Here is a 16,414-nt window from a genome sequence, read left to right as displayed (position 1 = left end):
ATTTTACACAGGAAGCTGCATGTTAGAAAATTTAGTTTAAAGTGCTTAAACAGAAAAATTTAAATACGTAATGTCTATCGTTATCAGCAACTAACTTTTCGAAAACAACAACGTTTCTCACTACTTCTTAATTTAATAATCTCCAATAGTTTTTGCAATTTCTCATATTTTCGAGGAAAAATGACTACACTAACGACAATGTTCCACAATTTCAATTAATTATGAAATATTTTTTATTAATTGCTCATTAATTTGTAATTTATAATTATTAACTAAATTATAATTATTAACTAAATTATAATTACTAACCAAATTATAATTATTGACTAAATTATAATTATTGACTAAATTACAATTATTGACTAAATTATAATTACATTAACCAAATTATAATTATTAACTAAATTATAATTGTTGACTAAATTATTATTGTTGACTTAATTATAATTGTAAATTAAACTACAATTATAATAATGAACAAAATTATAATTCTTAATTACATTACAATTATAGTTAACATTGCAATTATAATTATTAAATGAAACATAAATTATAATCATAATTATTAAAAAAATAAATTATTAAATTATTAATAATTATAGGTACTTCTCAAAAATTGAAAAATGAAAGAAGAAAATAATTGAAAACGTAATAAAATTATACAAATAAAATAAAGAACAAAATTATAATTAATAATTATAAGTATAATTATCGAGCAAATAATTATAAAAATAATTAAATAGAAAATAATTAAAAATATAATTGTTATAAACAATTACAAATATAATTATATGGTAATAATTACAAATAAAATAATAATTAATAACTATAATTGTAATAAATAATTATAAATCTAATTAGGTACAAATTACAGAAGTAATTAAATGATAAATAATTACAAAAACAAAAAGTAAAAAAATATTTTATTCAATAATTAAATTGTTTCTTAAAATTGAATTTTCATACAGAATTTTAACAACAAAATATTTAAATAATTTAATTCTCTTGACAAATTTGAATAAAATTTTTAAGAATAATTTCATTTTTCGAGAAATTTTCATTAAAATTGTATTAAAAATAATTTTAATTCTAACAAGAATTTTATTATAATTTTTGAAAATAATTCTTTAGGCAAATTTTTATAAAATGTTTAAGAATATAATTACATTTTTCGAGGAATACGATTAAAATTGTATTAAAAATAATTGAAATTCTTCCATGAAATTTATTATTTATGAAAATAATTGAATTAGTGCGAAAAATTTTATAAAAAAGTTTCAAACAATTTATTTTTTTTTTCGAAAAAATTTATGCAAATTCTATTTTTAATAATTGAATTCCTCTGAAATTTTCATTATTTTAGAAAATAATTGAATATTCGTATAGAATGTTGTCAAAATTGTTTTTTAAAAAAATAATTGAATTATTCTGGGAAATTTTATTAAAATAATAAATATACAAATTATTGAATTAAGAAAAAAATTTTGCAAATAATTGAAATTTTGCCATGAATTTTATTAAAATTTTTTGAAAATAATTAAATTTTATTACTTTTGAAAATAATTGAAATTTTGAAAAGAATTTTATTAAAATTTTTTTAAATAATTAAATTTTGGAGAAAAATTTTATTATTTATAAAGATAATTGAAATTTTGAATTGAATTTTTTTTAACTTTTGGCCATAATTGAATTTTTGCGAAGAATTTTATTACTTTTGAAAATAATTAAATTCTTCACGCAGAGAAAATTGATATTAAATTATGTAAAATTATTTTACAAATTAGGGAAAAAGTGCAACGATGAGGAATTCAGTAAAGTTATATTAGAATTTAATCAATATTTTTGATATTTTGATATAAATATATTAAATTTCTCATAACTTTTCTTAAATTTTAGTATTTTTTATATTAAAATTTCTCATTGTTGCACTTTTTCCCTAATTTGTAAAATACTTTTACAAAATTTAATATCAATTTTCTCTGCGTGTTGAGACGAATTTTATGAAAATTTCTTTTTAAATAATTGAATTCTTTTGTGAAATTTTTTTGAAATAGTAGACATTGAAAATAATTGAATTTCGCCAAATTTTTGAAATTAATTACATTTCTACAAACAATTTTATGAAAATTATTTTGAAAAAAATTTTATTGTTACAAAGAATTTCATTATTTATGAAAATAATTGAAACCCTGTAAAAAATGTTATTATTTATGAAAATCGTTGAAAAATAATTTATGAAAATAATTTATAAATAAATAATTACAATTTTAAAAGTAATTATTTGGTAAATAATTGCAAAAATAATTAAATAGCAAATAATTATAAATATAATTAATAATTAGAAGAATATTTCTACGATAAATAATTATAAATTCAATTATAATAAACAATTATACATATAATTGTTATAAACAATTATAAATATAATTGTTATAAACAATTATAAACACAATTATAATAAACAATTATAAGTATAATTATATTCTAGATAATTATAAATATAATTGAACGAATGCAATTTATAATTAATAAATTAAATAATCACAATTATAATAAATAATTCACAAAATTACAACAATGCAAAAAGTCGCAAAACTTGAAAACCAAAATAAACTCATTCGCATTTATTTTCAGTTGAAAATGAAGCAAAAAAAATTCAAAATTCAAAGGCGGGCCTTTTTTTAGAAACAATATCGTGGAAATGAGTTTATTACACCGCAATGATTAAATGGAGAATAAAGAGAGGTGGGGGGAGGGGATTGAGCGATATCGATCAACGAACATGTCGTATAGTACTTATATGATGATGTCGGCACACTCCAGTCATTCGCAACGTGTTCGCGACTCTATAAACAACTTCTGTTTCGTAAATATTTTTTTCAAAATTTTCAATTATCGTTTTTCGTTTTTCATCTCAAAATCCAATAGGAGAAAAAATTTAAAAGTTTTTGAATAAAAAAAAAAAAGTCATTCCTATGAAGCGGAGAAATTCGAAAAATTTTCAAATTTGGAGAACAGGAAAGATGCTCAGTGGTGGTTGATGAAGAGGAAATTAAAAATATAGTTTTTTTCTATTCAAATATAATCTAAAAGGGATTAAATTGGAATCAATTTTTTTTTTGCCTGACAAGACACGCTAATGACACAATATTCAATTGATCGATCGTTTCGAATTGAGATCATCAGGTCGACAGGTGGATTTTTACGTGTTCTCAGGAGGTCAACTTGAAACGGGAGCCGAAGACAGACTCGAATTACAAGTCTTGAAAGAGAGAGAGAGAGAAAAAAAAAAGAATTTTCCGCCTCTTCTCCGACAAAGAAAGGTCTGTTTAAAGTTTAATTTTTATTCTCTTTTTCAGCAGAAATATATTTGCTTCTCGAAAAAATGCAAAATTAGGTTTTTTCTATTTTCATTGTTATCATTATTCAATTTTTCTATTGTCATATTTTTACTATTATTTAATTTTTCTATTATTACATTTTTACTATTATTTAATTTTTCTATTATTGTATTTTCACTATTATTTCATTTTTCAATTATATTTTTATATTTTTATTTTTTTATTTTTTATTCAGAATTATATATTAGATATTAATAAATTATCACATTATGTTCTTCGATGAAATCAGATAAATTCTGTTCGAACAAATAATTTCTGTATTTAAAGCAAAAAAGTTAATTGATTATTTAAAAAAAAAATTCTATGCTGCGAACGAATATTTATTTAACAATAGTCTTTAATTTAATAGATTCAATTTAATTAGTAATTGTAATTTTTTACATTTCTTATTTTATTTTCATTATTGCTATTTAACTTTTTTTTATTATTTTCTATTTATTGATAAGCCAAATAGTAGTTTGAGTTTTTAATAACAAAATGACCAAAATACAAAATTTGTTTATTATGTTTTTATTATTATTATTTTATTTTATTCATCATTATAATTTTTATTTAATCATTTATTTTATTTTATTAATTTTTTAATTTTATTCAAATGTTAAATTTTTTAATTCTTTAAAGTTTTTTATTAAACTCGCATTAAATTACATATTAAAAATAGCGTGTATACAGATTACTTTAATTATTTATTTATTATTATTTTTGAATAAAATAAAATTAATAAATTATTTTCTCTGCTTACTTGTCAATTATTTTTATTTCTTCGTCTGTTATTCAAAAAATCAGTGTTGAATTTTATTTGCTATTTAAAATTTTTTATATGCTCGAATTCCTTTTAAAAAAAAAAAATTTTTTTTTTGTTCTCTGAATTTAAAGAATAAATTTGAAGAAAATAGATAATTTGTAATATCAATATATCGAGAGAGTAAAGGAAATATTCTCTCCATCTCGAAATACAATTCAAAAGAGAATAATAGTGTTTTATTCTTAGATCTTTGGGACACGAGTGCCTGTGAATTATTTACATGTTTTTGAATCCAGAAATAAGACTCAATTTTAGAAAAGATACTCGAAAGTGTATTTTGAAAATTACTCTTCAAGATTTCTGATTTTATATTCAATTTTTATTTTTTCCTTCTTTTGTGCTTCTAAAAAATAAACGTCATGATAATTATTATAAATTTTAACTCTTTACGCCTATTTGTTTCTAAAAAAAATCCACTAAAATTGAAAATTCTTAATAAAACACAATAATAATAATAATATAACTAAAATAATTATTAATTGCTATTTTTACTAATAAATTAGTATAAATTACTATTTTTACTCATAAATTAGTATAAATTACTATTTTTACTCATAAATTAGTAATAAAAAAATTAATTCCATAGAATTGTTAATAAAAAGTATGAAAAATTCAAATTTTCAAAGATTCTAATTTAAAACCTTTTACAAAATTCAATTATTTATCTAAAACTTTAACAGAAATTCATATTTAAATCATAATTTTTATTAGAAAATTCTACGAGAATTCAATTATTTAAATACAAGAATAAATAATTTTTTAAATAATTCAATGTAAAATGTAAATAAAGAATTTGATTAACAAATCTTTAATTCATTAAATTCTTTAGACGAATTTTAAGAAAATTTTTAAGAATAATTTCATTTTTCGAGAAATTATATTAAAATTGTATTAAAAATAATTGAAATTCAGCGATGAGTTTTTTTATTTCTGAAAATAATTGAATTATTGCGAAGAATTTTATAAAAAAGTTTCAAACAATTTATTTTTTTTCGAAAAAATTTATGCAAATTCTATTTTTAATCATTGAATTTCTGTGAAATTTCCATTATTTTAGAAAATAATTGAATATTTGTGTAGAATTTTGTCAAAATTGTTTTTAAATAATTGAATTATTCTGGGAAATTTTATTAAAATAATAAATATACAAATTATTGTATTAAGAAAAAAATTTTGCAAATAATTGAAATTTTCACATGAATTTTACTAAAAATGTTTGAAAATGATTGAATTTTATTACTTTTGAAAATAATTGAATATTTGTGATGAATATTGTTATTTATGAAAATAATTGACTTCCTCAGAATGATTTTATTATTTATAAAAATAACTAAATCCCCGAAAATAATTTTAAAATTTATGAAAATAATTCAGTTACTGCGAAAAATTTGATGCCAAATTTTAAAACATTTGATTTTTTGGAAAAAATTTATGCAAATTTTATTTTAAATAATTGAATTCATGTGAAATTTTTATTTTTTTGGAAAATAATTTAATGTTCGTGTAGAATTTTGTCAAAATCTTTCCTAATAATTGAATTCTTTTGGGAAATTTAATTAAAATAGTAGAATATTGAAAAATCAAAATCATTGAACTAAGAAAAGTTTTTGAAAATAATTGAAATTTTGCCATGAATTTTATTAAAATTTTTCAAAAAAAAATGAATTCTTGTGATGAATACTATTATTATTTATGAAAATAATTGAATTTTGCAATGAATTTTATTAAAATTCCTGAAAATAATTTAATGTTGTTTAAGAAAATTATGCTACTCATTTATAAAGATAATTGAAACGTTGAAAAATAATTAATTTTCTCCAAAGAATTTTGATATTTATTAAGAGAGTTGAATTCTTTTAAAGAGAATAGCGTTAAAATTTTTAAAATCAAAACTAATTTCAACAGAATTGAAATTAAAATTTTTCAAAAAAAATACTTCATTAAATGATTTATAAAATTTTAACAAAAAAAAACAATTATTTATATCACACATTTTAAACAACAAAAAACATGATAAAACTTCTAAGTAAATTTTTATTTGTTACTAAATAATTTGTTTGCCAAGATAAAATCTCTTTGAAGCTTTCTGCGGTAAGTTGATAATTTACAACAAGTTATTTAATTCAAGAAGTTTGTCAATGATAAGATTTACAACTTCCGTTCATATTTTCTTGAGGAGAAAAAGACAGAGAAAGAGAATTCGAGTGCAAATATTTGTAACGTTTCTTAATTTACTATAAAGTAGATATTGACAATTTGTAATTAATGAATTTTCATGTAAAAGATAATTTCTCACAGGATATTGAGAGGGAAATATATATGTATATATAGTTCGTTAGCGTAATCAAGATCATCGTTTTGCATTGCATCAAATTTGTCTTTCCGTGTTATGAGAACCGTGTGTATCTTTGCTTCAACTTCCGTAAAACTTATATCAGTTAAAATCTAATATATATTAGCTAAAATTAACTACTCCCATTCCTTCATGTCAAAATTTCATTAAACTTCATTTTCTAATAGGCAAAATTGTTTATATTTATACTCCTTTATTCAATTTTAATTTCTTCTTTATTAATTATTTATTTATAAATATTTTTTATTTTACGTTCAATATAAACCGAAATTTATATATTTATTATTTTATTATTATAAAGTTGTTTTAACTTATTTTTAAAGTTTAAACTAATTCGAAATTGAAATTTTTATTTGTTAATTACTCTCTAAATTTATTTCATGTATTTATTTATTACTTTATTTATTTTATCCCTTACTTTACTTTATTTATTTTCATCATATTTACTTACAAATTCAGAATCAATCAAAAATTCACTTCGCTTAAATAATTAATTAATCCAATTAAATAAACCTTATTTACTTTATCAATTACTTAATTCACTCTATTTAATTTCATTTTATTGATTCACAATTCTAAAACCAATTAAAAATTTTTAATTAATTCAAATCATTAATAAATAAGTTATATCAATAAAAAAATTTCTCTTCCAAATTTAAGTAAAAAGAAGATCTAGTTTGTAATTCATTTTTTTTTCGAAAAAAATTAAATAATAAAAATCACAGTAAGCTGACTGCCTTGGTCTATTCTTTTATTGCGCCATCGATAACATTTTTTTTTTCCTTATTTCAAGGTTGAAGTCATTACCTGAAAAGTGACGATGAAAATTCTTTGCAAGGCTGATTTTAATTTACAACTAATATTGCTTTACTTTTAATTATTCAAAATAATTCACCAAAACATGTATGTTTTATATTCAAAAGAAAAAATGAGATTACAAACTCATTTTAAAAATTCGTTTTGTAATAAAAAATATCGTAAATAAATGTTTATCTCTTAACAAATTTAAATAATGGTTTTGAAACTTTACTTGAAAATTATAATAAAGAAAAATAAAACAACAAAAATATTATTTTTAATAGAAAAAAATTAATTTTGTATAAATAAACAAAAAAATAGAAACGAAAAAGTAATAATAATAAGTAAATAATAATAATAATAATAAAAATAATAATAATAATAAATAGGTAATAATAATAAATAATAGTAATAATAATAGTAAAAAATAATAATATTAAATTATAATTTTAATTATAATTAACATATTGTCATATAATTACAATTTTTTTATTAGAACAATTATTTCGTTAATTTTCATAAAACGATACTGAATTGCAATATCAAAAAAAGCAAAAAATTTTCTTATAAAATTCAGAACAAAATCTACAGACTAATCACGCGACATTTTTTTTTAATTAAAAGAATAATCCATTTTATCGCAAATTTCTTATCATCTTATTCGTTCCGGAAGACTGTCATTTGACAATAATCACTTGAGTTTGTGTGAATGTGTACATATATATTTTTCAACGTTTCATTAATGACGCGTGAGATTATGTCAATCACGGGTTTATAATTTTGACGGTTTCCGTATTAAATTTATCAATGCCAAAAATTTTTATCACAAGTTTCGCAAAAAAAAAAAAATTTTCTCTCGCGCGTGAATTGAATTTTGTTTATAAATGTTTTTTTCATCTTTTTTTTTGACAACGATCCAACATAAATATTTTGGTCAGTGGTCCAGAAATGCAATCATGCAGAAAACACTTTTCACCTTTGTTTATAAATTATTTTTGCGTCTTTATCTTAATCTGTTTGTTTTAATCGCCAACTGAAAAATTGACAGAACCAATAGAGTTTAATTATTATTTATACTTTATTCTTTTTTAATAATTAAGCAAATTTAATAAAAATTTGTAATAATATTAATAATTAATTAATTATTATTTAGTAACAATTAATTAAAAAATTTTTTTAAAAATTAATTTTTGAATTTAATTAAAAATTAAAAAATTAATTAACTAAACATAAACTATTATACTTATATAATATCAATGTTAATAATAGTTTATAATAATAATAATAATAATAATAATAATAATATAATATTATTATTGTTTAATTAATTAATCAAAATTAAAAATTTTTTCCTTATTTTCTACGTATACGTTTATTATCTGTTAGTTTTATTTCGTTTTTTTTGTTTAAATTTCAACATTTTCACTCGGATAATTCTTAAATATCGCTTATTTTGAATACATAAATAATCTACTTCTGCGTAGTCAATGTTTTTTTAAAAAGATTTACAAAAAATTTAAATAACAAAGTAAATATTTTTTTTAAAGTTTAAGTTGATTTATTTAAAAAATTTTCATATTCAATTTAAGAATCGCAAATTTAAAAAAATCCGCTAAAAATTATCTCATTAAAATTTAAATAATTTACTAAAAAATTAATAAATTAAAAATGAAAAACAATGTAGGTATATTAAAAATAATTAATTAAAAATTAAAACAATTTATTAAAAATTAATTAATTATAAATTAAAACAATTTGTTAAAAATTAGGTAATTAATTTTTTTATTTTAATTTTTTATTTATTTATTAAAAATATTTATTAAAAATAATGAATTAGGCATTAAAACAATTTATTGAAAATTAATTAATTAAAAATTGAAACAATTTATTGAAAATTAATTATGTAATTAAAAATTGAAACAATTTATTGAAAATTAATTAATTAAAAATTTAAACAATATTTAAAAATTAATTAATGATTCGAATTTGAATTTTATCGAATATTTTAAAGTTTTAATAATTATTATTAATAAAACAGGGAAAAACGCAAAAATTATAATTTAATATCTTTTTTTTTAATTTTTGACTAACGTGGTGCATTTGACTAATGTTGCGCATTTTTTAATTTTTCCAATAAACAACAATAAAAAACAAAGTACAAATTCCAAAAATTACAAACTGAATAGAAATTAATAGCAATCGATAGTTAATAAATAAAAACAATTATTTATCGCCACGGGTAAAATTAATTTAATGAAATTTCAAATGAAATCAGTCAAGATCAGCTGTTTCCGGTTTCAGATTCAGTATTCTCTTTGTTTTGGTTTTAACAGTATACAGTGAATGTGACAGTTCGTAGTTTTTAATTATATAAATAAAGCCATTACTTGGCTTATGAGAACAAAAAGTTTATCCTTCTCCTCTTTTTATTAAATAATTCCTTATTGAAAAATTTCCTAACCAGATGTTGTTATTTTATTAAATGTCAATTATTTACACAAGTGCAATATTTTGAGGTTAAGTTTCTTTGTCATAAAGAGGAGGCAAAAAAATGCAGAGTTCGTCACACTTTGCAAGCTTTGCAATACTAGTAATAAAGTGACTAATAATTGATAAATATTATAATAAAAAAATATGATAACAAACAGGAATCACTTTTGTAAATTTACCATTTTTTTTCACATCCATCTCTCTTTGAGGTTAGGTAAGTTTCCCCTTTTTTTTCCTCGCGATTATTAAGAAACATTTTATTTATTTATCAGTGTGCGTCAAGGTGTTTACATTTTCCTGTAGAATTTTTCTTTACATAAAATATTATCTCGAACTGTTTTTTTTTTTTGTGGAAAAAAATTAATGAATATATTGTTTTTCTTTCAGGTTTACAAAATGACTTTCTGGAATATTACCTTTCTAGTATTATTAGGTTTGTTAAAGAAATTTTATTATTATTTATTCTATTTTATTCATTTATTGTATAATAATAAAAATTTATTCTTTGTTCAGTGACAACTAGAGTTTTCGCTGACTTTCAAGTCTCGAGGCAGGATCTGACTGTACTTGTTGGAGACAAAAACACCTTTAATTTATATTTAACGTAAATAATTCTATTGCTCTACTTAATTTTATTATTTTTGATTAATATTAATTATTCTTTTTAATATTAATTTTTTTTGTATTAATTTTTCTTATATTAATTATTTTTTTTTTAATTTTTTCTGTATTTTAATATTAATTTTTTTAAATAATAATTTCTGTATTTTAATATTAATTATATAATATTTATTTTAATACTAATTATTATAGTTTTGGTATAATTATTTTACTGCGTTAAAAATTGATTGACTTATTTTTTCCTTTTCCTTAATAAGAGGAAAGTAAAAAAATAAAAACAAAGTTTAATTTTATTTTGTTACTCAATGTTTATTTTAATTGCTTCATGAATTATTAAAAATTACTGTTTAAATTGAAACTTATTACAATGGAAAATTTAATTTTCAATAATATTGATTACAGTGAACCATTGTCAGCAGATGTGAATGTTACTTTTGATATACAGCATCCAGATTTGATAAGAGCTATACCGTCTAGTCTAAGTTTAAAGAAAGGGACACAAGATAATTTAACAATTGAAATTCAAGCTCTAAAAGCAGGAAGCGTTGTTCTCAGTGTAAATGCAACACCCAGTAATATTGCAAGGTTCGTAGAAAAACGAAAAAAAAAAATTGTCAAACAAAAAATTTACTAAAGAAATTCACTAAAAAAATTTACTGAAAAAATTTACTAAAAAAAATTTACTAAAAAAAATTTACTAAAAATCTTTGCTTACAAAATTTATTTTAACAAAAAAACTCAATGATTTTTAACAGCGATATTTTTAATGCCAAAGATAAATTTTTTTAAAAGCAGCAGGAAATTATTTCAAAAGTGATAAAAAAAAACCACAAACTTTGTATTTTCTTTTTTGTCAAAGCATAAAAACCTTGAACTTGAATTTATTTAACTATTGAATTTGAAAGTCTTTGTGAGTCAAAATAATATTTTGTAAATAAAAATGTTTCCTACTTTTTTTCCTTTTCTAAATAATAATTATATTGTTAAAAAACTTTCCTCTTTTCCTTTATTGTTTAACGGAATGTTTTATCGTTAAACAATAAATATTCTTATCAGGAAAAAAATTAATTTCTATTCAATACACAAATTTTCTATGGGTGGTCGTGTGATAAGAAATTTATCTAAATTCTTACAATTATAGAACATTGTTTTCTTGTTACAAGGCGGAATTCGGAACAGATTCTAATCAACAATACATTTGACATTTGCTTATTCTGCAACAGATAGCCTTATGGCCTCTTCTTTCTTTAAAATTCTACTTCAATGCAACTCAGTCTTTAGTTAGATTTTGACCAGTGCATTAATTCTCTTTTCTCATTTGTTCGAAAAACAATTTTTCATGTAAACGATCAATTTTTTTTTTAATTCTTTAGTCTAAATAATTGAATAAAGTAAATTTGGTCTAAAAAATTTTTTCTATTCGGACAATGTGTTTGTGTTTTTTCTCTCTCACGATTTCAAGTATTTTTTATATTAGAAAAAAATAGTGATAGAAACTTTTTTAAATATTTATTAATTCAGTTTATCATTTAATTCAAAATAATGCCAATTTATAAAGTTTTTGTTGTAACTCGTGATCAATTAAATAATGGTGAAATTGACGGTTACAAGTAAGATTTTTTGTATGAAAATTATTTATCATTTTCCAATTGTCTTCATTAAATTCTTTTCTATTAATTAATTTTTATTATTTAATTCTTCTTGCAATTTGTAATCTTTTGCAATTTTTAATTTTTTCTTTTCTTATTTGATTCTTTTTTCTTTTACAGTATTACCGATGCATTCGTCAGGATAACTGTGGAAAAATCGGCTATTCTCGATCACATAAGTTCAGTAGTCGGATGGCTTTATTTTTTGGCATGGAGTGTCAGTTTTTATCCACAAATTTTTAGCAACTATAGAAGAAAAAGTGTCGTAGGATTAAATTTTGACTTTTTATCACTCAATCTAGTTGGATTTGTTTTATACTCCTTATTCAATTGCGGTCTCTATTGGATACCCGAAATAGAGGTAAAAATTAATTTACATAATATTTATCACAATTTTCAATTCAGTGACGAAAAAGGAAAATTTTACCAAAATTCACATTTATAACCGAAAAATTGAATGAAACAAATTCTAAATCTTCAAATGAACAAATTTATTCAATTTCTTTTTCAAATTAAATTTTTATTGCAACAATTTTGCGTTATTGTCGAAAAAAATTAATTATAAAGTTTCTAAATGTAAAATTAAGTTTTTCAATATTTATCGCAATCAGCAATTTAAGAAAATATTTTTAATAACAAATATTTACTTCATTTGAAGGTTCAAAATTTTTTAAACAATTTTCCTAGCAAATGTTTACAGTTTTTCGTATGAAACGTTTTTACAAATTTTTCCTAAAATTACGTTTAAAAAGAAATTTGTTGAAAAAAAGATTATTTTATTGTTTTTTGATAATTCGTAAAGTTTAATGTTGAAAATTTTAAGGAAACTATTTTCTGTGTGAAAAATATTAATCGAAAGTTTGATAAATTGGAATAATTGCTATTACTAAAATTATCAAATTTGTATTTTTTTAATTAAATATTATTATTATTATTTTCTTATTTTCATATTGTCGTGTAATATTTTTTTCATTATTATTTTCATTATTGATTTATTTTTCATTAATATTATTATTTTTTTTTTGCAGCAAGAATATTTTAGTCGCTACCCAAAAGGATTGAATCCAGTGAAGCCAAACGATATATTTTTTTCGTTGCATGCATTTTTTGCAACAGTCATAACAATTATTCAATGTTTCATTTATGAGGTTTGTTTATTATGATACTATATTATGAATAAATGTTAAATTATGAAAATAAATGTATACTAAATGAAACCAATTTTCAGATTGGCAATCAAAGGGTTTCAACGACAGCGCGAATTATTCACGGAATATTTACAACGTTTATAATTATTAGTATTATTCTGTCATTACTGCAAGTGATTGCCTGGTTGGATTTTCTCTATTACTGCAGTTACGTGAAATTAGCGATTACATTGATTAAATATGTACCGCAAGCATTTTACAATTATAAACGAAAATCCACTGTCGGATGGAGTATTGGAAATATTTTTCTCGACTTCACTGGAGGAATGCTCTCAATGTTGCAAATGATTCTAAACGCTTATAATTTTGGTAATCTTTCTAGAATTAAACAAAATTTTTTCTCGTTCAAAATTTAATGTTAAATTAATTGAAAAATTTAATTTTAAATTAAAACAAAAATGGAATTTTAAGTTACAATTATTAAAAATTCAATTCTTTTCCAACAGAGGACTGGGAAAGTATTTTTGGCGACCCCACAAAATTCGGTCTCGGATTCTTTTCCGTCGCTTTCGACGTATTCTTTCTTGTCCAACATTATTGTCTCTATGGGTAAGTAAATTTCAAAATTTATTTCTTTGAAAAATTAAAAAAAAAGCACGCAATTTAAAAAATGGAAACTAATAATAATTTATGCTTCAGTACCTATTTTTTGCTCTAGAACTAAAAAAGAAGCATGCATTGAATGAATTTGCACGATCGGCTCATTATTCAAATAAAATCATTTTTAAATAGCAAATATTTTTCATCACGATCTAATTGTCAAGTGAAACTAATTAGCATTAATGCTAGAATTTAATTTAATGAAACGAGTATTTATTATAACTATTAAAACTCGAAACTAACCAAAGAAATTAAAAAAAATCTATGACATGGGCAGAACAAAAGTTTTGCTTTACAGAAGTGACAGCGAAAAAGTGATTGATCTGAAAGGCCGAGTTTAAACCAGTCTCGATCTACATATTTCATCTGTATTCAATTAAGTTCAGTTAATCATGAGAAACAGAGACTAGCTTGACGATAAGATCAAGCATTTGCTCTTTAAATAATTATTTAAAGGAAAAGGAAAAATTAAAAAGAGAAAAAAAACATTTTTCTAAGTAGTGTCAAGTGTTTGTGCCAATCTACTGAAAAAAAGACAATTTCGAAACTTAGAGAAGAATTTAGAGTATTTTTTTATTTAAAAAGTATTTTAGAATCTCTTAATATTTAAGAACTGTAGAATTTTTTTTATTAATTTAAAAGTATTCTAAAAGTAGTCATAATTGTCAAAAAATTAGTTTTTTGATTATTTAATTATTATTATTATTATAATTATTATTATTATTATTATTATTATTAATACTTTTAATATTATTATTTCACAATATTTATTATTATTTAGAAGCATTTTAGAATTTTTAGTCTAGTGTGTTAAAAAATGTATAGCAAAATAGTTGAGTTGAGAATGAAATTGAAAATAGTGTCTTTTAGAATTAATGTACAGGAATTATTTATTAGTTCGTTTTACGTTATTATTAATTTTTTACTCCTGTGTAGTATTTTATTTTTTACTTTCAATACCTGTATTATTCGCTTTATTATTGTTAAAGAAAAAGAAATTTCTTATAATCCAATTATCGAAGAATTTCTAATGTATTTAATACTATTTATTAAAATTTTGCAATTAAAATTAATTGCAAAAAAAATTACTGATACCAACAAATTTACAAATACTCTCTTACTTTCAATAATTTATTTAATTATAAAAAAAAGGAATAAATAAAAATATTAACGCGCTCCCATCCTACAAGTCATCCTATTAAATGTTTATTTTGAAGTATTTTTTGTTTATACAAAAAAAGTGTCGATTAAGCTGTATGCATGAAATTGGTGATAAAAGAGGAATTTATCATTTTAGAATAAAAAAAATGTATTCATTGTTTCATAAGTATAAGTGGATTATCGGTATTTTGCGGTCATTGACAATTTATAATTTGCATGAGGCATGAGGTCCAATCAATTTTCGTTGCAAAATTCATCGATGGAAGTTTCTTTTTCATTTCTTGTTTTGTCGTACTTGGGGCTTTTTTTAAAATATAAATTCAATCGCCGAAACCTTTTCTAACTTGCATGATAGAAAAAGGGTTCTGTGATTTGAATTCAAAAAATTTGAATTTTGATTCAAAAACTTTTTTAAAATTAAAAACTTTTTTTTTCAAAAATTATTTTAAGAATGGACACAAGATTTTACGTTTTACTTTTCAACAGAAAACATCGTGAAGGCTACATTATTCTACCAGGATCATGTCAAGCGGAAGGTGTTGAAGAAAGAATAACCGGAAGATCAAAGCAAAAATCTTCTTCGTCTAATGAAGAAATTTAGTCTTCAATTTTTTTTTGTATTAAAAACAAAAACTACATTTTACTCAAAGTCACGATAAATTAAATTTTTATACCAAATCGTAACGAATTGATATTTAACTTTGCAAAAATGCAAAAATATTACGTTTCCTAATATTTTTAAATTAATAATTTAATTTTTAATTTACGAACGTTTATCACATTTTTTTTCCTATAAGAAAAAATTATCTTCTGATAATTATTTTATCGGAATTTGTCAATTGAATTACCGTCTACATTCCTGTTTAAAACTCAATATTGTCATTTTTATGAGATTTTATATTATTTTTAATTATCTGTGATTTAAATTTAAGAATCTCTTTTGAAGGCATTTTTATAAACTCAAGAATCAAAAAAATTATATTTCAATATTAGAGAAATATTAAATGAAAAATTAAATCGATTTTGTTTTAACTAAAAGAATAAAAATTGTCTGAAATATTTACATATTTTGAAAAATAGGTAAATCACATATTTTATGAATATTTATCTTGACTGTAAATTTTTTTACATAGAAAAGGAAATTAATGTTTCTGATGTAAATTTTCGAAAATATAACTCATTTGGCTAAAAAGACAATATTGGAATTAATTAACTATATCGAAGTCCTAATTGTCAAAAACTAAAGAAAAGAGGTAACTTTTGGAGCAGGGGTGGAAGAAATTAATCGCCTCTAAAAGACTCCCTAGTGAGGCTATTGATAATATTTC

At 20.5% G+C, this 16,414-nt stretch overlaps 1 protein-coding gene across 6 annotated transcripts; it reads left to right on the top strand.

Moving 5' to 3' along the window:
• The first annotated feature begins 2,816 nt into the window (after positions 1-2,816).
• Positions 2,817-16,283, top strand: LOC122507200 (cystinosin homolog). Of its 6 annotated transcripts, none has more exons than XM_043619798.1 (9): positions 2,817-3,323; positions 10,235-10,280; positions 10,361-10,451; positions 10,871-11,053; positions 12,238-12,478; positions 13,146-13,265; positions 13,346-13,634; positions 13,772-13,874; positions 15,573-16,283. In XM_043619798.1, the coding sequence occupies exons 2-9, from the start codon at positions 10,244-10,246 to the stop codon at positions 15,685-15,687; spliced, it is 1,179 nt and encodes a 392-aa protein (XP_043475733.1). In that variant the 5' UTR covers positions 2,817-3,323; positions 10,235-10,243; the 3' UTR covers positions 15,688-16,283. The 6 variants fall into 6 exon arrangements, with proteins under 6 accessions (XP_043475733.1, XP_043475738.1, XP_043475739.1 ...); XM_043619803.1 differs by lacking the exon at positions 15,573-16,283 and adding an exon at positions 13,984-14,571; XM_043619804.1 differs by lacking the exon at positions 15,573-16,283 and adding an exon at positions 13,965-14,571.
• Positions 16,284-16,414: the final 131 nt, after the last annotated feature.

The sequence above is a fragment of the Leptopilina heterotoma genome, unplaced genomic scaffold (genome assembly GCF_015476425.1).
Source record: "Leptopilina heterotoma isolate Lh14 unplaced genomic scaffold, ASM1547642v1 Lhet_45, whole genome shotgun sequence".
Classification (NCBI taxonomy): Eukaryota; Metazoa; Arthropoda; class Insecta; order Hymenoptera; family Figitidae; genus Leptopilina; species Leptopilina heterotoma.
The sequence above is the reverse complement of the archived record's forward strand: the minus strand, read 5'-3'. Positions and strand labels throughout refer to the sequence as shown.